General features: G+C 40.5%; 1 protein-coding gene across 1 annotated transcript in view; it reads right to left on the bottom strand.

Moving 5' to 3' along the window:
• LOC132784875 (G protein-coupled receptor kinase 2) overlaps nt 1-23747 on the bottom strand; it is a 59270-nt gene that overhangs the window by 2186 nt on the left and 33337 nt on the right. Inside the window, 10 exon segments of the mRNA XM_060790765.1 lie at nt 22-285; nt 350-469; nt 472-561; nt 625-782; nt 1151-1399; nt 2120-2309; nt 2402-2507; nt 2603-3220; nt 3279-3399; nt 3462-3557. Coding sequence (XP_060646748.1) covers nt 22-285; nt 350-469; nt 472-561; nt 625-782; nt 1151-1399; nt 2120-2309; nt 2402-2507; nt 2603-3220; nt 3279-3399; nt 3462-3557 — 2012 coding nt within the window.

The following is a 23747-nucleotide window of genomic DNA, read 5'->3' as shown; positions in this document are numbered from 1 at the left end:
TATAATAGTATAGTTTCTTACCTTGCGTCTGAAGGGAAAGCAGCCAGCCTTGTCGGGTTCCGGTGTGGCATTAATCAGCAAATCCGGCGTGGGGCATTCCTCGGGTCCAAAGACGTTCAGCTCGCGAAAGCATTCCGTTTCCATCATTTCGTTTTGCCACGAAATCGATACAGAGCCCGTATTGAATTTCGTATAGAAATTCGTGTCCGATTCATCGATATTGACGCCCTTCACCGTCGAGAACTGTTCAATATCGAGCACATCTTTGGCGTAAACGGCGTGCGGCTATGCAAAATAAATTCAATGATTAGCATAGATATTAAAGTAGGTTTAAGAGAGTGTCGCTTACGTCTGGCACAAATGGCGGCTCCAACATGCCAGCCTCTAAGCGTCGCCAGTTCAGCTGTGTGGAGTGAAAGAATGGATGCGCCATCACATCCTGGGCGCCCAGGCGTCCGTTGCGGCAACCCCCAAGCGTTGCTTTATCGATTTAGCTAACAGCTGTTGGCACATTGATTTGGCTTCATCACTAAACTTGCTCGAATACTTTTCGGCATCCTCCTGCAAAGTAATAAATTTAAATTAAGTAAGGACATAACATTGTTACTTTATCTCTAGACAAACCTTAACGCGCCTGTCGACTTCCTCGCGCTTCACTTTCTCCTTGCGCATGCGGAACGGCGCTTGACCCTCGATCATCTCATAGAGCAGACAGCCAAAGCTAAACCAGTCCGGCGAGAAAGCATATTTTTCATTATCAATGACCTCCGGTGCCATGTAGCCTGAAAGTTGAAGTAGAATTTATTAATAAGTGATTAGTTTCATTAACAAGCATATCTCGCTTAACTGCCTCAACTTAAATTGCAAAAAAAAATTGGCCATTAGTCGTTAAAGACGTGAAAAGAACAACAGAATTCATCGTTTTCCATTTTTTTGTAAAGTTTTTGTGAGTGGCCGTTAAGTGAGATATTGCACCGTTAAGTAAGTTTTAATACTAAATGCAGAATTAGTGGAAAAATGTGTCGCTCAATTAAATTAAAAGCTAAATACATCGTTGCCGTTAAAAGAGGTTTGCCGGTAAGTGAATTTTAATGATAAATAAAGAGTGACCATTAAGTGAGATTTGTTTTTTTCTACGTCTTTTACTTACCCACAGTCCCTACGCGACCGCGCACCATATCACCCTCGGGTATCTCCACAGCCAATCCGAGATCAGAGATGCGTACATGACCATGATCGTCGAGCAGTATGTTCTCTGGCTTGCAATCTCTGTAGACAATGCCCTGCTTATGCAGATGCTGGAGTCCACACGCAACTTCGGCTGCATAGAATCTGGCACGTTCAAGCTCAAAGCCCGGTTCGCCGCCCATGTTGTAAATGTGAAATTTCAAATCGCCGCCTGTGAAAAGCAAAAGCAAAAATGTAAAAATAAAACATATCCGAGTGCGATTAACAAAGCTTCTAATTGAAGAGCAGCAACATCATCAAGAGCAGCAGCAGCAGCAGCAGGAGCAAAATCAGCAGCTGGGACAGTTGAATTGCCTGACACTGGCCTTTGTATTCAAATTCAATTAGACGATGAATGGCAACGTCAACTGAAAATTGGATGAGTATTGAGTGATGGACTTGTTGTGTATGGCATTCGTTGTGAATGCTGAAATTTAATTAAAATGACGAGCAGCCAAGAGGCGAAAGCTTAAAAATCATGTGTATTAAACATTCACAACAACATGCGAACACACGCACACAGAGAGACATTGACTGTCAACGTTATCACTTTAACGAATGAATGCATTCGGAATGAATATTGATGTCTGCTTGTTAGACGTAATCATTGCCCGGTCCCAAATGGGCTTTATATATGTATATAGCATATAGTAGTACTACCAGCAGACCCAATTAGCGCAACAGTGGATTAACTGTCCAACAACAACACGGACAGAAGTCAACTTGATGCTCTTCCCGCTAATCGAAAATTCTATTGTTGTTGTTGCTCCCATTCCATTCCATACACAATGTGCAAGTACTCTGTGGCCCTGATGATGATGATGATGCAGAGAGGAGCAAAGGCAGAGAGAGAGAGAGAGGAGAAGCTCTACGCTAACAGGATAATACACACCATTCATTATGGTGAGGACCAGGCAGAGGGCATCCTTTGTCTCGTATGCGTAGGCCAGATTGACAACGAATGGCGAGTTGATTTTTTGCAGTATTTGCTTTTCGATGAGCACCATGGACTCGCCCTTTCGCTTCTTTATGCGCTTTTTCTCCAGCTTTTTGCACGCGTACATTTTGCCCGTGGCTCGCACCTGTATACGTGGAGTATGTAAGAGAGAAAGCAAGCTTATTTAACAACTCTGCGGTGGGCAGGACAGAAAGGGAGTGAAATGCGAAACGTTACCTGACAGGCGCAGACCTCACCGAAGCCGCCCTTGCCGAGGACTCGGTACATGCGAAACGTTTTGTATGTGATTGGCTGTGCCTCGAGCCACTTCCACTGCAAGTAACTGAAAAATGCAATGGAATGGAATTGCGATTAATTAATGGGATTGCAAGGGGGCATAAACTGGGTTGCATACTGCCTCTGCCTCTGCATACTCACCGATGAAAGTACATCGAGTGCTCGAATTCGCGAAACGGTTCGCCGGCGAGAAATGCCTTCACTGCCTTCACACAATGGGCAAAGAGATCCTTGCCGCCGCTGTTCAATTTGTTGCGCACCTGTGCAATGAGATCATCGTTGAGCACGTCCAGCACGAGTTCATCAGAACCCAAGCCCGATCCTGATCCTATACCCGATGTTCCACCACCGCCACCTCCGCCGCCGCCTCCTTTCTCTGCATCCTGTTGGCTGCCCTCGCTCTTGACACCTTCGTCATCGTGCTCGGCGGCATCGCTGGCGCCACCATTTAACGCCGCCGTCGCATCATCGCCATTGTGATTGTGCGTGTCGTGAAGCTTCTTGTGATTGCTGCTGTTGCTGTTGATGTTGTTGCAGTTGTTGGCGGTGGTATTGTTGCAGTTTTCAGTCTCAGCTGTTTCAGTTGGATTGGCATTGCTGCTGTTGAGCAGCAGCTCCTCCCGCGTCTCGGCATCGAGGCCATCAACGCCATCGCCATCGCCGCCATTGCGCAGCTCCAGCTGCGGCTCAATGTCCAAGAAGCGTCGCCCAATATCATGGCCAATATAAATGCGAGTCACAATGTACTCGATTTCATATCTGTAAAACAAAAAAGTTTAATCTCTCCATCAATCGGAACTCTCTATTTAAGACTTACTTGACCACCTGATCCAGAAAACTGATGTAGCGAAAGTAGACGGGCCGTTTGTTCTCACAGAACTGGCGAAAGAGCTCACGACCAATGGGCTGTTGATCTATCACGTAGCCATAGCTTATGTCTGTGTTTAGATAATATACAGATTAACAAATTAATTGTTAGTTAAGCAAATCCCAAACTTACCTAATTTGTCTTTCAGGTGGATGCACTGCGATATGTGTGGAAATTGTAATATTTTGCGCCATTTTTTACTCTTTCCCTTGTTGCTGTCCGAACCACCTGCAAAGCAATAGAATTCATAGAATATATTACTCTCTCTGAATGTTATCAATTATAATGCTGTTATTAATTAGGTTTATTGTTCGCCCCATAATATTACGTTGTTTCTCGCACGCTTTTATTATCATTAACAGCTGGAGTTCAATAGCCAAAGATTGCCTTGAACTATATTCCAGCTTGCACTTGGGGATACAATCAAAAATAATTGTATATTATTAGATAAGCAAATTGGACACGCCTTTGCACCTCCTTCGTCAGGTGCCAGAGGTTAAATTGCATACACTCTGCAAAACCACAACGAACGAAAGCTGCTGTCAAGAGAGTCTCGGCTTGGCTCTGGCTCTTGGACAGGTTTAATGACACGTCATGCCATTTGAATTCAATGTGCAGTAGCAACAAGCAATTAAATAATATTGCACAATGCACACACACACACACACACACAGAATTTTACTCGTTTAGTCGTTGGTTTATTGCTTCTTCTGGGAAGTGGAATTCAGTATCAATGCTATACGAATGAATAAATAAATAAAGTGGCCCAGTCGAGATTCTCTCTCTCATATATATATTAAACGTAAGTCTGACAGGCCTGGAGGAGACTGAAGTGGCATGCTTGACCTGTCAATTGAATTCATTTCACTTTTCAAGCATCCGACTGGCCACAAACACACTCTCACACGCACACACACTTAGAAAAGTCTCATTACAATGAGTAAATCACTAAATCAAGAGAGCTGCTGCAATCGCTCTCGGCCATTGGCTGGTCGGTCCATCGGTCGATATTAGTAGAGCCATAAAATGTAACAAGAAAATTAAGTGGATACCAAGGACGCACACAACGTGGAGCAAGAGCTTGACGCAGGGGCATAAATGTCAAAAGCAGTCAAATCACTAAACTGTACTGTGTATTTGAGTGTGTGTGTGTGTGTACGTGTGATTGGCAACAATGCTCAGCTGGGAAATGGGTGACAGGGCCTCGGGCTAAAAACAAAAACGATCAAAACTCAATTCGACAGCATTTCATTTGTGCGCGCTCAAAAGTATGCTACACACACACATACACATAGGCTCGCACATACATTGACACACACTTTCGGCTGCTCCTGTACATAATTCACAACACTTTCAGCATACATCACACCGACCAGCAGCGTCCACTTTGCTGTGGTTGAGGACAGAGAGTGAAGTCGAGTGCTTGCTCCTGCCATAAAACCCAATGCGAACTCATCATAGAGCCCATTATCAGCTGTGTATGCGTGTGTGTGTGTGCAATTCCAAATGCTATTCTCACATGAATACACCGAGAATTTGTTGTATAACCCGCAACTGAACGAACAATTTATATGCATTTAGAGATGAGCAAAACACTTTCGCAATTTTTAGACTAAATTTCATTCTTTCAATGCTATCTTTAGTTTTCTATAATACTCAAAAACATAAAGCAAATTGATTTTCTTTTTTTAATATACATGTGTTCGAGGAATTAACTTTAAAAAAAAAACTAAAGTTTCAGCTTAGTGTTAAAATTTGAGAATATATTTCTTGCTTTAAGTTTCTTCTTTGACAGCATAATACAAAAAGAAAAAACAAAAGAAACTTTACCCCTTTGCTTTTTCTTTAAGCTCATTTGAATATGTGTTTTTTGTATAGCATAAAATGAAGTAAGCACAAAAACTAAAGTTTCTGCTAAGTATTTAAGCTTATTATAAACTATATTGATACGACAAAAAAATTTCAATTGTATATTAAAACAATGCTATCTTTTCTCTTAATAAACACAAAGACAAAAGAAAAATATGCTAAAACAAATTCCATTTCAAATTCGAATGCCATTTCTGAGAATAATTATAATGCTTAAAACAATATTGCTGCTAAGCCATAGCTCAACTTTTGAATTGTATTTCTGCCAATGCTGTTGATGGTGGTAATAAAAATGAAAGCAAATAAAATTGGCAATATTGTGTCAAGAATCTCGAGACAAACAATGCAGCTCTGCAGATAATACCTAGCTTGGGATTCGTGCAAATAAAGCTGCCAGCTAATGCGCATTTCTAATATATTAAATGCGTAACAGACTTGCGAGTGAAGTTCCAACTGCAAAACCGCATTGCTCGCAATTGCAATAACGTTGGCCATCTACAGCCACATGCAGAGAGAGACTCAATTCTAAACACGCATACAACCACACACATATATATATATATACTATACACTCACCATAGAGAATTAACCCTCAGTGAGCATTGGGTACTTGTTTCAGTTAACGAGCGACTGCTCGTAAACTTTTGGGCGATTTAAAGTTGCTCGCTAAACTTCGCAGCTAAGCTGCTCTATTGGGTGTGTGTGTGTGTGTCAGAAGGGGGCGTGGCTTTGCCTGTGTGTATTGCGTGTGCGTTTAATTTAGTGCCAGTGCAATTATGCAAAATAAACTTGAGAAACTTGTACAGCAGCTCAGCTCGCTTGGTCAGCGCACGCGGCAACAGCTGATGAAGAGGAGGAGGATGGAGAGGAGGAAGCAGGAAGGAGGGGAGGGTGGATTGGAGATTTGGCTTGGCTTTTGATTTGGCTTTTCATTTGGAGCAGTCTTAAGAGGCAACAACGTCTTCGACCAAAATGAAATTGCCAACAAAAAGTTTTGCGCTAAGCTGAAGCAGAGAAAAAGCGAGACAAAGCGCAAAAGCAGATGAGAAAGTTGGAGCTAAGCACATCAGGGATTGAGAGCAGGGGAAGGGGAAGGAAGCGAACGTTGCCTGAAAGTTTGATAAATAACAATTAGCTGACACAGATAGAACTAAAGTATAGTAGATATTAAATGAGTGTGTGAGAGCAAAAAGTTCTTCTGCTTTCAAAGTCAAAAGAATATTTCGAGTATATGCGCTGAGGCTGATGAATGATTTATAAGCGGAGGCAAACGTATTCGTTATTCCGAAAAAAGATTGCGCCGTGAATACAATGTGAATAAGTGGGAAGCACTTTAATATGCTCAGCGCTAAATTCACATTGTAGTTGCCCCATTGTGAGCTATTTTTATGACCTTATCGGATGACGCTGTCAGTTAAGCAGTTGAGTTGCAGTTGCCACTTGGCACTTGCCGCTGGCAGTCAGCTACTTGCCGCATGCCACCAGCCACCAGCCACCAGCCACTTGCCACTGACAGCCAAGAGCAGAATACAAAGTTCAGACAGCTGGCCAAAAAAAAAAAATAACAGAGAAGAGAAGAGCAGAAAAAGCGAAGCTAGGTAGAAGAGCACTTTGTAAAGTTTTTGTGTGCAATTATTAGAGGAAACGGAAAAGCGCAACAGACGCCACATTTCAATGAGAACACGAAAAACTTTTTGACAACAACAATAAATTATTTTGTGCTATGCAAATAAGAGTCAAGTCTTACTGCCGTGTCTTCACTGTACTTCCAAGTGGTTGTTGTTGTTGTTGTTGCTGTCGCTGTAATAAATGCGAGTGGCTATAAAAATGTATTAATGAAGACGCAGGGCTAATTTGTGCTTGATGGTTTCTCTAATTAAAACCAATCAATGGGAAAAATTGCGTCTGCTTCCGTTGCGGAGGAGAAGAAGGAAAACACTTTGCCACCTCGAGACTCTCCCCAAGCTGTCTGCATGTCAACTGGCAGCAAATGCAATTTGTCAGCTAGCTGCAATGGCCACAGCAGCAACAACAACAGGAGCAGCAGCAGCGGCTAATTGAGTAGTCGCTCTGGCGACAACCACAACGACAACGACAACGACGACGACGACAACAATGACACAAAAAGCTAAGCTAAAGAATATACAGCAGGATATACACAGGATACACACACCGAAAGAGACAGACACTAGCACATTTTATTTATAGCTCAACAAGTTGTCACTAGATTAGCGCCAGCGACGACAACAATTGACGAACTCCCATAGATCACGAGGTTGTGACCAGCGACTTAAGTTTTCAAAATTTATCGACATGCATTAAAACTTTTGGCCGACAAGTTTTGGCAGTCGCCATCCACCGCAATTTGATCAATTTGCCCCGCGCTGAGCGCCAAGAAGCATGTGACATAATTTATAAGTGTCAAATTGTTGCCGTCGTCTCGCCGAGCCTTTTTTTCCCCTACTCCAATTCTCCTCTTTTTTTTTTTTGTGTGTATAAATTTATGTCGTTTTTCAACAAAGATGAGCGGGCGAGCGCAAGGTCCAAAGTCATCGTTGTCGGTTGGGACAACAGTTAGCTGCAATTATTTATGACCGGCTCGTTATTCAGCTGAAGCTGAAGCAACGAAAGAAACCCAACGAGGAGGTAACCGACGAGGTTAAATGCGCGTTAATAAGTACTGCCCCAAAGGCCAATGGTGGGTCTTCAATTGACTGACAGCGGTGGAAGGGAGAGAGCGATGCTTGCAAGTTGATGCCAAGTCAAAAGTGCGTATACGCAATGTGCAAACTGTGATAAAGTTGCAGGCACTTAAGGGAGTTGTTGCTGACGCACGCTCCATCTCATTGTCTCCAAAATATAAGAAAAAAACAAGGGTAGATGAATCAAATTACGCTGTCATATCCGATCCGCAGCGAGGATAAGCATAATTAAGCGAAAAGAGAAATAAAGAATCAAGTTGAAAGCAAAAATGATGCAAATTAAGCATACGCAGCGTCGCACAACTTTCATCTGTTTTGATTGCTGCGCTCCACAATCTATTCGTATTCGCAAAATCGTATCTAATTATCTATCAAGGACAATGCGCCGGGGCTCTTTAGCACAATTCTCCTTTATTTTCCATCTTTTAATTGCCTCTTAAATTGAAGTTATTCTCTTTGCAGGTCTTCGCAGTTTGTTGTGTTGTTTTTCATTTTTATTGTTGTGAAAATGTTTCGTCGTTTTCTTAGCCGTTAAAAACAACAAGTGGCGTTTATTAAAACATAACAACGAGTTAGCAAACTTTCATACCGAAAACACAAAGCGCTTGGGTATGAGAATGTTGACAATGAAAAGCAAATAAACAACAAGGGCAGGGCGCAGAGGAGAACACGAGTGCGAAGAGCTTGAAGAGAGAGCTGCTCGAAGGGAGGCAGCAAAGCATGAGGCATGAGGGAAGAGGCACGAGGCGAACAGACGTCACGGAGTCCATTTACCTACAGCGACGTCGACATTAAAATAATTATTACTGTTAAAAATCCATAAAAAATGAAAATATCAATAAAAAGCCGTAAAAGTTACGCCACGGGCTATCGAAAAAGTTGAACAAGTTGATTGGCAGTCGCGAAACGTTTCGAGAATGTGGCAAACCCAAACTCAAAAAAGCGAAAACGAAAACCAAACCCAACCCATTTGGGTGGTCTAAATGTAAATTTCAGCTGCTAGACGACCGTGACCACGCCCACTCTCGCAAACAATGATTATTGCCCACATTTAAATGGCCGTTTCATACATACAAGACACATGTTAATAACGTGCGAGTGAGAGAAGAGTGTCATCAATGTCAATGATTTAAATATTCATTTAGTTAACTGAATGCGAGCTATTAAATAATTATAGAATTTAATGTCTGCACATTGCGCATACGCCACGTGGGCGCCATCAGCAGCCAGCATCAGCAGGTACGAAAAGCAAAGGCAATTAATAGACAGCAAAAGCCGTTAAATGCAATTTATTGCGGCAATAGAACAAGAAAAGACGAGGAATGGGAAAAGGAGTGTGGAGAAATGAAATGAAATGTTAATGGTAGTTTCCCTGAAGATGAAGATGCCACGTTTTGGCTTGGCGAAACAAATTAATTAACTTTCAACGTTGTACTATTAACATATTGCAGGCATTTTATTGTTGCTGGCCGCGCACACATAAAACAAATGCAGCATTCAAATGCGAACAAAACAAATGCAAAACAATTTCGAATTCTAATTCATTTGCTTGGCAATTTTTCATTAAAATTCCGCCGACGCCAGTCGCAAAAAAATCTATAAAAATCGCATCCCCAAGTAATTGCGAAGCCGCCTTAAATAAAATGTATAAATAGATAGACGACTAGCGAATACTCTACTACAATTTAAACACATGTGATTACAGCATATTAACGACTATGCAAATTGTTTTGCCTCTCTTCTCACTAAGACTCTGCGGCAATAGTGAAATTAGTTCTTCAAGCTATAAAACAGCGGGACGCGGACTTCGAGCCGTTATAAAACATTTTATTGCCAACTTTGCAGGCATTATTAATTCGTTTCGTTTAGGTTTTGTTTTGTTTTCGTTTTGCAGCATCGTTTGCTATTGTTCTTTTAAGCTTCATTTGCTTGCGAGACGACAATAATGGCGTCTCGAGTCGGTTTCATAATGGTGACAATGCCAGTCAACCGCACTGATGAATGGAAAAGTTCAACTGAAAATTCGTGTCTGCGCCAAACTCGCTGAATTCTATTGTCAAGAAGTATTTCGATATACGTATTTGAGTCTTTGCTCTCTAATGCTCTTCGATTTCAGACTATCTCGCGAGTGTGTGTGTGTGCAAAATAAAGTAAATAATAATATTTATTAGAGTGCTACCTGTGCATGGTGCAATCCTTTTAGAGCTACTTACGCTTGTTGTCAGCACATTTCTTCTTCATCATCTTCTTCTTCTGCTGCTGACTACAAAGCGTTATTAAGCTATTTAGCTGCACTGCGTTTGCTTTGTGAGCGTGAGAGTTTATTTTGCAGCTGCTGCCCAATAAATGTGCGTTAAGTGGCCGAGAGAGAGCAAACTCTTCTTGTCTTTTATATGACACTGGCACTGCTTGTCGTAAAACGCACAATAAACTAAACGTAAACATGCTTTGTGTATGTGTGTATGGAGTCAACACTGCGTATGCGTTATGGCTCCCATGTGAGCTACCTGTGTGTGTAGTCGAGTCGAGTTGGGTTGGGTTTGCTTTGCCTCTGGTCATAACAACAGCAGCAGCAGCATCATCCCAATCCCAATCCCAATGTTTAACGACAGCTAACCTTTCCCCCTTGAGAGAGCAAGTGCAAGTTTTTAGGACAATGGATAATATCGTGGGTCAACTTTAAGTCGCCCGATGACGATGAAAATATATACTGATGAAAGCGGGTTTTAATAACCCGAGACTTTGTGCTCAGTGGCGTGATTATTTCGCTTTTGGACCGAGCCTTGTTGCCGCATTTAATTAAGCCAACTACAGACACTGTGCGAGGCACCTTCTAAATGCGTATTGACACACAGCTGACACGCCTGCTGCACAGGGGCTGGAAAAACACATCACTCCCCCCCGCTCCGCCTGCGTCTTCCTCCTCTCCCTTTGAATCTGAACAGGAATATGGCTGCCTCAGAGTTTATGTGTTTATGTGTGCAAATGTAATTCTACGCTTCGCCGCACATCGTTGCCTAGAAAAGTTGCGCTTGCAACTTTAACCAAAAATAGTATTTAATAACAACGCAGCAACGCAAAAATTTTGTATATGCTGTAAGCTGTGCCCAATAACTGTCACTGCTAATTGAACTATGGATTTCTTAGCGTCCAAACTTTTAATTACGCTTATATTTTTTTCTGTTTTAAGTTTTGCGCTCGCTCTTAATTAGTTTTTTTCCACCCGTTATTATAATAATTTTTTAAGCTTTTTAACTGCTTCTCGCGCACTTTTACTCAGTCTCGGGAAACTAATCGCTTTCCGACATTCTACTATATAGTGGATTAGCAGCCTTCACTTAATATCCTCCATCCTCAGTGTCAGTTCAGTTCACTTTTAGTTTCTCACCCTTCAAGACTTTCTATTTATCCATGAAACAAAAAAAAATACTTGCAGTTTTCTTGCATAACTTTGAAGTTTTTTAATTTATTCAATTAGTATTATAAGCGCGCTGTCTTCGCACCAAACGTTAGTTAAGTTCTCTCTCTCTTCCCCTCTTAACTGGCCCTTTGCCACGCCCTGGAAGAGCAGCAGTTACGGTTATTGCAACATTCAAGTGCATTTCACATTATAATTTCTTGCTGTTTTTCTTCTTCGTGTTGCTGTTGCTGCTCTTCTTTTTCTTCTTCTGCTTCTTGTTATAAAAATTGCACAAGCGCGAGAGCGCAAGTAAAAGAACGCAACTCATTTTCCACTCAGGAAAATTGTCGCTGCATGCTTGAAAAATGAGGAAGAAAGAGGAAAGTCGACAACGACTTGAGACTCTTCTGCTTATGTACACAAAAAAGTACATGTGTATGGGTGTATGCGAGTGTGTGTAAATACATGTACTATATACCATATGTATGTGTGCGTGTCGGGGAGCAACTTAAGATGGAAAAATTGCGGCGCTTTTCATGTGGTACCCATTGTATTTGACAATATTCGACGACAACTTCTGTTCACACACTCAACACACACACACACGCACACTCAGCACACACTTTCCAAACTCTACTTTAAATTGTTAAATTTCATTTGCTGCCTTTTGCAATTATTCTGAACGAATTGCAATTGCACTTATTATTATGTTGCTTTCTTTTCAGCTGTATCTGGCAAGCGTTTCTTTTTCATTCACTTTTTTGGCTGAAGAAGTTTTTCAATTTCCTGTGCAATGGCAAATAGTTTCATAAATTGCAACCGACTATTGTGCTGCCAGCTGCAGTTGCCAAAAAAAGCAACTTTTCTTTAAATAAATCAGGTGTAACGAGCGAGTTCGAGTATCTTTCAACACATTGCTTGAAAAGTATGCTACGATATTATGTTGTGTTCATACTCGCATTTATTTGCGTTGCCCTGATTTGCTAGTTGGCAATCTGATAATCTTGTCCTCGGCCTTAGCATTCCTGGCATCGCATTGACCCGCTTGCAGTTCAAACGAGGCGATAAAGAATGTTGGCTGGCCAAAAGCAATCACAGATCCCCATGGTCACCATCTCTCTGTCAACTCTCAGCATTTCCCTTTCTGCCTTTATTTCATCTTTTTTTCTCTTCTCTTCCTGCTTTTCCTCTCACTTGCTTTTTTTTTTTGCTGTTTCACAGCTGGCCCTTTACAAATGTTTTTCACATCTCGGTTTTGATTGCGGAAAAGGAAATTATTGCTAGCGCCCAGTTGCCGCCCCAACTTTCTCGACTTCGCATCGCTTCATCGATGATATTTATATACCCTTAACTTAGGCAAATCAACCAAGTGGGTATTCTCAGCCATCTATCGATGGAGCAACTTTTTATCCGCACAACTTTAGTCGAGCATTTGATTATCGGTCGTTGTAGTTTGTGTTTTTTATGTGGCAACTTCGAGTGGCTGCAAGTTAGTCTACGACGACGAAGCACTTTGCTCTCTCTCTCTCGCTCTCATCGAACTACTAATAATAACCGAAAGCTGCAATTTATTGCCGCAATTATGTGAAGCACTTTTCATTCTGTTGATTTTGCTCGGGTTAATATTGATTTTAGCCACAGCCGCTGCTGCTGCTGCTGAATAAGCGCCAGTTCAATTTGCTGGCAATTTGCCAAGCAACAACTCTGGCGTCGTGTATTATTGTTTTATATTTTCGCATTAGATCGTCCGATGGGTTCAGTTGGAAATTAGTTGCTCACATTTTTGATGCGATCTGACTTGACCGGGCTAATACCAAATGCCCAAGAAGACACGAGCAACAGCTCAATGATGTGGCAAGTAACAAACTTACTTATCATAAACGCAAATGTCTGCCAACAAGCATTAAGCCCAAAAAACGTTGGCAGAGTGACTAAGGAGGAGAAACAAGAGGAGGGGGCATTTGAGCAACAACAACAACCCTCGGAAAATGTGCTGTGAAGGCGTGAACATGAAAAATTATTATGCGAGTTGGCTGTCAGAAAAAGGGAAAACCAAAAGCCGTTGCTGCCGCGTTCATCAAATTTAAAGCCAAACCACAACAACGAGCAAAATAAAATGCGAAACAAAAGAAAATAACGTCGCACAAAAGTTCAAAAAGAATACGACTGCTAAATACCCTGTGGCATAGAAATAAATAAAATATCAAACCCTCGTTTAAGGCAATTGCAATGCCACATAAATCAATAATGCTATAAATTGTATTTGCATTGTGACTGAGTGTGGCGCAAATTTGATTAATCATACGCCGCGTGTGGCGCTCAAAAAAAGGTAAAGCGAAAAAAAAATAGAACTCCAAGCAATTTGAACATTTGATTCAGCCAACTGTTGCCATGGCCGTGGCTCACGTTGCTTTAACATTTGACCTTTTAACAAAACACGACAGGCTCCAAGGATCTGGGACAGATCCGAGCCTGAAAAAAAACGTGTGGAATGCTGTAGCTAGGAGCCAAGCGTCCCAAGCTACAAGGAAGCACATCAAAGGCAGGTCCCAAAAAGTCGGCATGACTTTTGTTTCAAAATTCGAGCTTTTAGTAGTTGCTTTTTTGTTACTCTTGTTGTTGTTGTTTTTCTTGTTAATTAAACGTTGCTCGCATGCGTCGCAGTGGCACAAAGGTTTGGACACGATGCCATAACAACAACAGCAACATCAACAGCAACGCCAACAACATTCGACTGGATCACATATTTTTGGCATGCCAAAAACTTTGAATTGCAAATTACATCAAAGACATTGCACGTTCCTTCAACTCTGCCTTTTCAGTATTTTGCAATTTCTTGTGGCCAACAAGAAATCGAAAAAGTAAAGAAAAAAATAAGAATAGAGCGAACTTTGTCTGGCAAAAGAAAAAAAAAACACAACGCAGTCTATAAGTTAAACGCCGATTCGGTTGTGTTTTGTTTTGCTTTTTGGGACTGGCGCGTGTCTCGCATTTCAACGTCGCGTCCAAGTGCAGTTTGTAAATAATTTAAATAATTTCTGCTGAGCGCCGTCAGTGTGGAACGTGCAGCAGCAGCAGCGTGTTGTGATTTGATATTCTAGCGAATAGAATTTTTCGCAGTTGTTGTTGTTTTTGGTAACGCACTTGCAACATGCATGCCAAACAACTGTCAGCTTACAGCCAGAGTTGCAATTTGGAGAGAGAATGGCAACCAAAACTGGCAGCTTGGGAAGCCTTTTGCATTGCAGCTGTCAAAGCATTTGTCAAAATGTTGTATATATTTCGGTGTCAGCAAATGAATTTCAAAACAACACCGACTACAACAAATAAATATAAATATGGAAATGTTTTTCCCTCTAGACTTCCCAGATAATATTTTATATATACATACTATATATGTATGAACAACACTCGGCAACACCCTTGGCAAGTTTTGCCAACTAGTTTTTCCTTCTAATTGCTATTGGCTTTTGTTTTCGTTGTTGCCGAGTGTTTGAATAGTATTTAGTTGCATAGAAAAATGTTGAACATAGAAAACAAAAAACCAAAAAACACTCGCTAGCAGCTGACTTGTTGTTAACAATCTTTTTGTTGGCTGCAACTGAAATTGCGAAAAAAAAAACCTTATCTAATATTGACTTTCCGTTACAGCATTTATACATATGTTTTTTTCTTTGCGCGCTCACTTTAAGATGCGTTATGAACCAGACTTGAATAAAATGCGCTACGCATAGGAAAGTTAGAGAGCTCGTTTAATTACAAAATGATTGACGTTTCCAGTTTAGAACGAGTTTCGCATTTGCTTTGGCTTGGCATCTGCTTTCAGTTTACTTTCTATTGATTGCCAATCACTTTTTTTTTTTTTGGTTTCATGTAAAACATATTAATAAAATTTCACTCTAGTCTCTCTCAGGATAATCACGTTGAGAGTTTAATTAATTTGCTTTATCATTGACATCGACTGCGATTCAGGTGCATAATTCTCTAATAATAAAGTCGATAACAACAAAATGAAAATAAAAGATGATAAGAGCGAGCGAACACACACAAAAATAAAACTAATCGAAACGACAATTATTCTCAATCTACGGCAATTTGGCAATGGTTATTCAGATATTTAAATGACAAAATAGAAGCACGATTAGATACATACATGTATGTATGTATGTATGTATGTGAAATAACTGTCTTTCTATTGGCTGCAAAACAAATCAATTAAGCTGCACAGTGCTCGCATTTGTTGCCACTGTTGTTGACGTTGTTGAAGTTGTTGTTGTTGTCGCCAAGTTGACGGCATATGCGAAATTGTTATAAATTGCCGCTGCTGAGCATTCCATTGAATTATTTATGAATGAATTTTATTAGTTGCCCTCATTGGCGACTCATCAGTGTCCGGACTGTGGCAACATGAAGTGACTTGACATTAATTGCAGCGCCGGACGCCGCCAAAACGCAGCCAAGCTGTTAGTCAATTAAATGTGCCACATTTTGTACAGCATTTGATTTCATTTAGAACTGAATGACTGACTGACTGATGCATGGAGCGATTGAATGTTGAGCAATTGAGTAGATACATTGAACACGTACGTAGATTGTAAGCTGATAAATATTTAGTTGTCTCAAACAAAACACACATGCCGCATTCACACGCATGTTCGACGCTTCGCGTCGCGTTTTTGGCCTTGTACAACATGATCGATGCTAACTGATGTTAACTGTTTACAGTTGTTGCCTGTTAACTCTTTACTCTCTTCACTCTTCACCCTGTGTTTGCCATTCGCCTTTTTGCTGCATTTGCATTTTGGTTATCATAAACAAACATTTGCTGCACATTTTCCAGCCGCCTTGATTGATGGCTTCGACAACACGCCAGCAAGTTGCAGCAAGTTTGCTTTTCGACTTTCGCCTGACCGTTAATTAAACTGGCTTCACTTTAGCTTAGATAAATCATCAAACGAAATGCAAAGGAATTTCACTTTTGCACAAAGAGCACAACAAGAATGCAAGCTATGCACTCAGTTTGTGGACAAAATGTTTGTGCAGCAGCAAATGCTTCATTTCAATTATGTGGGCTTTAAGTTATTAATTTGCCAGAAATTGAAACAAAGCGAATTTGCTGATAAAACACAAACGCAAAACTTTGTGAAATGAGAATTGCCAAAATTTCCAAAAAGCCTCTCAACGCAAGTCATGAAATTGATAAGCAAGAGAGACCAAGTAAATGGGATGATGTTGCTAGGCAATCATCCAGCCACAAAGAGTTGTGTGGCTTTTATACCTGTTACCCGTAAGGTAAAAGGGTAGTATAACTTTGAGACGGCAGGAAATGTATTTTACAAACAAAATGACTCTGACTTAAAATATTTATATCTTCCTAATCAAAATCAATAGCTGAGACGTTATTGCTCTCTCTCTCTCTCTCTAATAGAGATGGAGCTTTATCTTTTTTTGAATATACATTTCGGTATATATCAGTATTTTAGCTAGACTCTACCAATATACCAAATATGCATTTCTATATATTTCAACATTTGTTCGTTAAATTTATCAATATACTGAATAGATATTTCGGTATATTTCAGTATTTTTCTTTATATTTGATTAATATACTGAATATACATTTTGCTATGTTTGACTATTCTTCGCTAAATTCCATCAATAAATATTTCTAGTATAAATTTCATTATTTTGTGACTTTTATATCAATATAATAAATATTCATTACGGTATATTGCAGTATTATTTTGATGTATTTTATCAATATGCCAAATTTACATTTCGGCATATTTCAGTATTGTTTGGTATATTTCAACAATAACGGGTATCTTATAGTCCAGCACAATTTCCTACTTTCAGCTGCTGCTGAAAAGAGGCGGCATCGAGAATTGCTTATCAACCTGTGACCAAAGCTCTGCTCTCTGACATTTGTTTGCACTGCTTGGGCCTGAGACTGAGCCTCAGCTGAGCTGAGCTGGGCCTGTTTACGCTTTTATTGTTATATAGTGTTATATTTAGCATAATGCCAAAGTGCAAACAAACAGCTGACTGACAATCTGTCAATACCGCCAACGTGTTGTCGCGCCCCATTCTGCGGCCCATTCCCCGCCATTCGCGTTGCCAGTCGATCGAGTCTCTTTAGTCTGACGTCGGCTGTCAAGTGACAATGCAAAATGCATCGCAACGTTATCAGAGACAACGCTCTCGCTCTCTCTCTCTCTCACTCTGTCTCTCGCTACATCTGTAATCAGTTTAAATGTCTATATATGCTATTACGTCAGTTGGTTTATGCTGAGTTGTCTGAACTGCACACACACAACACTCATGTTACTCTATTTATACACCTACTCATAACCACACACACACACACGCATGCATTCACACACACAATGGCATTAGTGGGCTAAGCGTAATTATAATTAAATTCGCATAATCTGTCTGCATGTGCGATTACCATTTCGATTGCAATTGCAAGTGGCTTGGCATTTGTGCGGTGCGTTGTGGTACGGTGGCGTATACGTAATCGCTCATACGCAACGTTGTGCCTGGTCAAGCACGCCAACAAATTTTCAATTGTAATTGCACTGGCATCTTCAATTACCAATATGTCTATTTGTCCATTTGCAAGCATTTGACCATTTGGCCACAGTGCGAATTCTCTTCGCAATTAGCCAAAAAATTAATTGGCAACCAAAATTTACAAGCGCTGCCCGCATTGCTTGAGACTTTAGTGCACTTCTATTACAGTGCACTGGTAAGCAAATAGCAAATAGCAAACAGCAAACAGAGAATACTATACGATGTAACAAAGCAAATACAGCCATATGGCAGAGGCAGGCAGGCTGGCAGGCAGCTTGTGTAGTTCAGAGTTCAACTCGAGCAAATCGCACAAGTTTTCACATATGGCGCCAACCAACTGGAGCTGAAGCTGATGCGAATGAAGGCTTCGCGGTGAGCAGCAGTCAAGTGAACGATTGCCCAACTGGGATGTGGTGGCGGTTCTTCACTTTAAACCAGGGCACCACTCAAGACACAGAAGACAAAAAAGAGGAAAAAAGTAACCCGTTGTGTGTGGCATGTTTACATTTTATGTTTGATTGCATGTTCACTGCATTTGGTTTGATAAATCCAACAGTGGCAACCAACGAGAAAGAATGAATGAAGGATGCAAGATTAATGCTGCTCAAGTACTTCCGAGCAGCAGCAGCAGAAGCACAAATAATGATGTTGCCTGATATTTAAATGATTGCTTTTTGAAGCAGAAGCATTGCTCGGGGCCAAGCAATTTATTTTAGTTAAAAATGATTGCGAAAAAACCACATTAGAATTCAGTTAGCAAAAAGAGATAAACTTGCAACTTCTGCTGAAAGATATTTTAGTTTCGTTACTAATTAATCATTGCTCTTTTCTATACAGTTTTTTTAGTTTCAATTCCAAATGCAAATTAAATTAATACATTACATTGAAATGACACACTAATAAATCATTTCTGTTGAATTGTTTTTTGCACACTTCGAACTTTGAAGTAAATAGCACTTTACGAAACGAATGAGTTGCATAAAAAACGAGAGTTAACAAAACAAATTAACACTTAAGACTGTGTAGTAAATAATATCAGATCACATCACATACGATATTATACGATTCACTTAGCATAGCTTTGAGCTCCACTGTAGCTCTGACTGTTGTTATTGTTTATGGCAGTTTTAGCTTTTGTTGCACTTGGGATTGCAGCTTGTGTTTGAACTGCGCGACGTTGCCATTTATATTGCGGCTCTGCGTCCATATGGGACCAACTGGCGAAGAAACAGCAGCAACAACAGCAACAGCAGCAGAGGAGACCCAAGCAATCATCTATAGTATATGTTTGCAACAACGCCGGAGCTCGACGTCAACAACGCGTCAATTCAAATTGTTGCAATTGCGAATGGCAAACTCTGCATTCGCATTGGCAACTCGTCTGAATTTAATTGAAATTGCATTTGCCAAAGCGCTTGGCACTGGAAGCTTTTGTTATCAATAAATAAAATCAATTTAAAACAGATTCTTTCGTTTTTTTTTCGATTCGATTTCTGCCAAACACTTCAAAACTGATGGAGGATTACTTGTGTGTGTGTGTATGTGTGTGTGTGCCTTACTTCTATTGTGTTTATGCTTATGAAGCAGAAATGCAATTTCAATTGGTAAATTGCAAACAGGCAAATGGAAATAAAAAGACAACAACAACAATATTTGGCTGCCTTTGCATTTTATAATTGCTTTTTAGGCTCAACAACCACAAACGACGACAACGACAACTGCAACTGCAACAATGGCAACGACAACAGCAACAGCAATAGCAACCAGGTTTTGGTTACCTTTTTGCTGTTGACATTTATTTATTTGCCCTGGGGAATTGTAACTGGCACTGCACACTGTTGACAACATTTCAAGCAGCTGGTCAACCGATAAACTTCAAGTAAAAGATTGTGCCTTGGCTGCATTTGGAATGTTAAATGTGCCGCTCGAAGTGTGTATTGCATGTGTTGGATGTGTTCGATGTGCGCTGTCAAATATTGAAATTGAATTGAAATTGATATGCGAAATGCGCGTGAACACAAAAAAAAAAACTGTCATAAACCCCAAAAATATGGTTATTTATATTGCAAAATTGCGCATACGACACGTTTGCACAGCCAAAAGCTGCACAGTGAGACGAAATCGCAGCAAAACTTTAAGTGTATAACTAAACAGAAAATACCAATACATATATGTCTGATTTTGAGTGAGGATGCTTATTGTGTGGCACAGTGTGCCGCATGGAATAACTCAATTTCATTTCATCAGCAAAATTGTTTAGAGCATCACTTACATTTTCATGACGGGCGCAAGCATAAAATATGCCAAGTTTTCTTTTTATGCCAACACATAAAACACGAGGACGACGACGGTGAGCAAGAATGAGCCAATGCGAGAGTGAGAGTGAGAGAGAAAGATTGAGAGGTGCTTTCGCATATTTATGTGCATACCTATGAAGAATGTATGCTATATATGTTTGTATATGTTGCATGTTTGTACATGCGCGTATACGAGCTGCAAACTATGGGCGTTACTTTTATTCAACGGTATATGTATCTAAGACTCAGCTGCCTTCCAGTCGAGTCGACTGCTGCCGTTGTTTAAGTGCTCGTAAAACGCCTAAAAGCTGGCATCGCCTTCTGCCATCAATCATAAAGTTGCGTGCCGATGTCGAGAGCATCGAAGACCGTCTCCAGATAGTTAAGGTATCTGCTTAGCACCGAAAGAGAGACAAATAAGTCAGGTCGGACAGGCACGTAGCCAGCCAGCCTCCGTCGTCTCATTGTCGCACACAATTTGCCCTCATTGCGCATACGACGCGTTTGCCGGCAAATTAATCACAGATACGAAGACGTTGCTAACATAACACACACAAAATGTATAAAACACCAACCAAGCAACCAACCAAAAAAACAAGGTACAAAACTGCCGCATCACCTAGTTGACTTTCGCTTGTTATTGTTGTTGTTGTTGTTGCTGCACAGCCTTCGCATTAAATTGAAATAAATTTTTGTGCAAAAAAATAAACATTTCATTGTATACTCCGGGCTTCATATCGTATATTGTATATTGCTTGGGCAGCGGCATTTGAAATGTTTGTTTTTCGCTTTTCGGCCCCGCCATATAAATAATAGACAATATAAAAAGTTAATTGTCAAAACAATCAATAAATTTACTTTATGGCCGCCGGCTCGTGCCGAAACAAATGCTGCATAATTTGATTTGCTATCTCAGCAGCAGCAGTAGGCAGCACACAAAACGCGGCTTCTTTTGTTACCTAAATAGTGAGTGTATTTGAATATACTTGAATACACTCATGGAGCCGTATTTGCTGTGCGCATTGCGTGCCCGAAAAATTCATATGAAAACAAATCAATTTACATATGTAATGCATTAAATTCAATCAATATGTGTTTGCTGGAAGTAATTGCAAATCGCATTCAAGGGAATTATTAGTTATTTAGTTCACTTTGATTGCAATTGCAGGCAGTATAAAATTTAATTGATGCTTTTCACCTGCAATCGAAATCATTTTGTCACTACTGCACACTTTTAATTGCGTCGCATAAATGTTTATTCCATGTGAATAAATTATTATTAAGCTGCTCACAACAGTTGAGCTTTTTGTTATTCTTCTCGCATTAGTGACACAATACATTAATTTTACATTATGTCGATGCCAAATATATAAAATTTACGAGTAATGCAATTAATTGACATACAATCAGGCATTGAACGAATGCCTGCCTGCCTGACAGTCACTCACTCAGTCACTTACATGACACACCAAAAACAACACAACGGAGCAACGCAGCGCGGAGACAACAATCGAAAGACAAACAGAGAAATATTTATTACAATCAATTACAGGCTGCACAATAATGTAGAAAACACACACACACACACTCAGACACGAAAATCAAACAAAAAGCCAGCAGCAAGTGTCTGAAAGTAAGTGTCGAAATTAAATAAAGTGCGGTAAACTTTGAGGTTGACTAGCTAACAAAATACCCTGCTATCAATATGGATAAAATTCACTCATATCTCTTTTCATTTCAAACCGTGTTTAGTCGCTTATACCTCGCACATTTTATGGCATTCCGAAATAAACTGTGCGATGATAAGCCGCCTGGATACAACAGAACAGCACAAATAACTGTACAGAAGCATTTTTAAAGAATTTTATAGCATGAGCCGAGCCGAGGTGAGCTGAACCGAACCGAGTCGAGCAGCATTTAAACATATAAGTAGTTAATATTCATAATTTGTAGATTACGTATACGCCACGGGCCGCTGATTAAATATGCCGATTAAATATTCATTTGCTGACGCAGCAACGCGTCACTTAAAACACATTTTCTGTGTCTGGCCGGCCGTCCCCACACAATTTTTTGCTATAGTATTTGTTATTTGCCTACGTCAGAAAAACAATAACAATAACACAACACACGGCAAAAGCGAATAAAAAATAAAACAACTTGTTTCCAGACTCAAGTACAACACAGAGACGGAGTGGAGGGGAGGAGGGGGAGGAAAGACATCAATAATACACATCTGCTAAAGAGGAGAGACGCTACCGGTTTTGCTCTGAGCTTAACACAATGTCGACAGGTTCAAGTGAAGTGTGTGTGCACACTTAGTACTCTGTGTAATTAACGACTATTAAATACACTTATTAATACTTCATTAATTAAGATTTACACAATCTGAAAAGTAGCTGCGAATTATTGTGTTGCCAATTATTCTGTGCAATGTAAAAATTGCGATTGTGATCTGTGAACTGAAGGGTATTTCCGAATGCGTCAATCGGAGTGTTTACCTTTTTTCGTTTTTTCGCTGGGGTGTTAATGAATTTTGTGAAACAATGAAGTATTAGCTCGTGAACCCAAAGAGAGAGAGAAGGAGAGGAAGTCTGTCAGATAGCATATTATTATTTTAGAGCACTCGATTAATGATTTTATTGCCAACGATTTGCATATGCAAAAGCATCGAATGGATTTGTGAAAGAGATGCCGAAGCGGAGTCTGATGACGTTTTGTGGCAATCAAGCGGAGCAAAGTCTGCGATTTGCAACACAACAAAACCAAACAACAATCGCTTTGATTGCAATTACATACAGAGTACGCAACGGATGCAGATGCGAGCTGCGCTACGTGCTGCAACTGCAGATAAGTAGTCGCAAATTCGAATCGCAGTCGTCGCACATTGCCACAGACTACACCACACATGCCACAACGAGTGTGTGGCGCCACCCACTGTTGCTGCCACTGCTGCTGCTACTGATTAAGCCCCAAGGTTGCGTGTTGCCATAACATGGCCAGGACATGTTCGAAAGCAAAACAGGCTCTGTACTTGTTGATAAAAATATATGCCCACAACTGAAATTATTAAACTAGCTGCGAGCAAATAATTGACAGACTGCCCAACTGCCTAACTGAGTGACTGACTGATGGAACTGTTCAACTGTTTGGACCTGTGTTACAAGCAATTAGCGTGTTTGGAATGTTCGCCCAACTAGAACCGCACAGCAGACTGAGGACAGGAGACGCCTCCGCTTTGGCTGGCGGCTTTTTGTGGCATTGTATTGCGTGCGATAATTAACAACTGGCATTTTTTTCCTCGCTGCTTTTTTTGTACGAGTATAAACATTTTTACTGCTGCTGCCGCTGCTGCTTAGCATACAACATAACTAGAGGCTTGTTGAGCCCTGATAAAGCAACAAGCTCAAACACACACACACACAACTCTACAACATCCACTCGAAATGAATTGGCGTGTATTGTAGGAAACGCGGACAGTTTCTCACAGCCGACGCAAAGAGTTGTTGACTTGACCAGTCAGAGTCGGTTGTTGGGGTCATTGAACCACAGCCTCGGCAGGGGCAAAGACTTA

This window comes from Drosophila nasuta, chromosome 2R (assembly GCF_023558535.2).
Source record: "Drosophila nasuta strain 15112-1781.00 chromosome 2R, ASM2355853v1, whole genome shotgun sequence".
NCBI classification, from domain to species: Eukaryota; Metazoa; Arthropoda; class Insecta; order Diptera; family Drosophilidae; genus Drosophila; species Drosophila nasuta.
The sequence above is the reverse complement of the archived record's forward strand: the minus strand, read 5'-3'. Positions and strand labels throughout refer to the sequence as shown.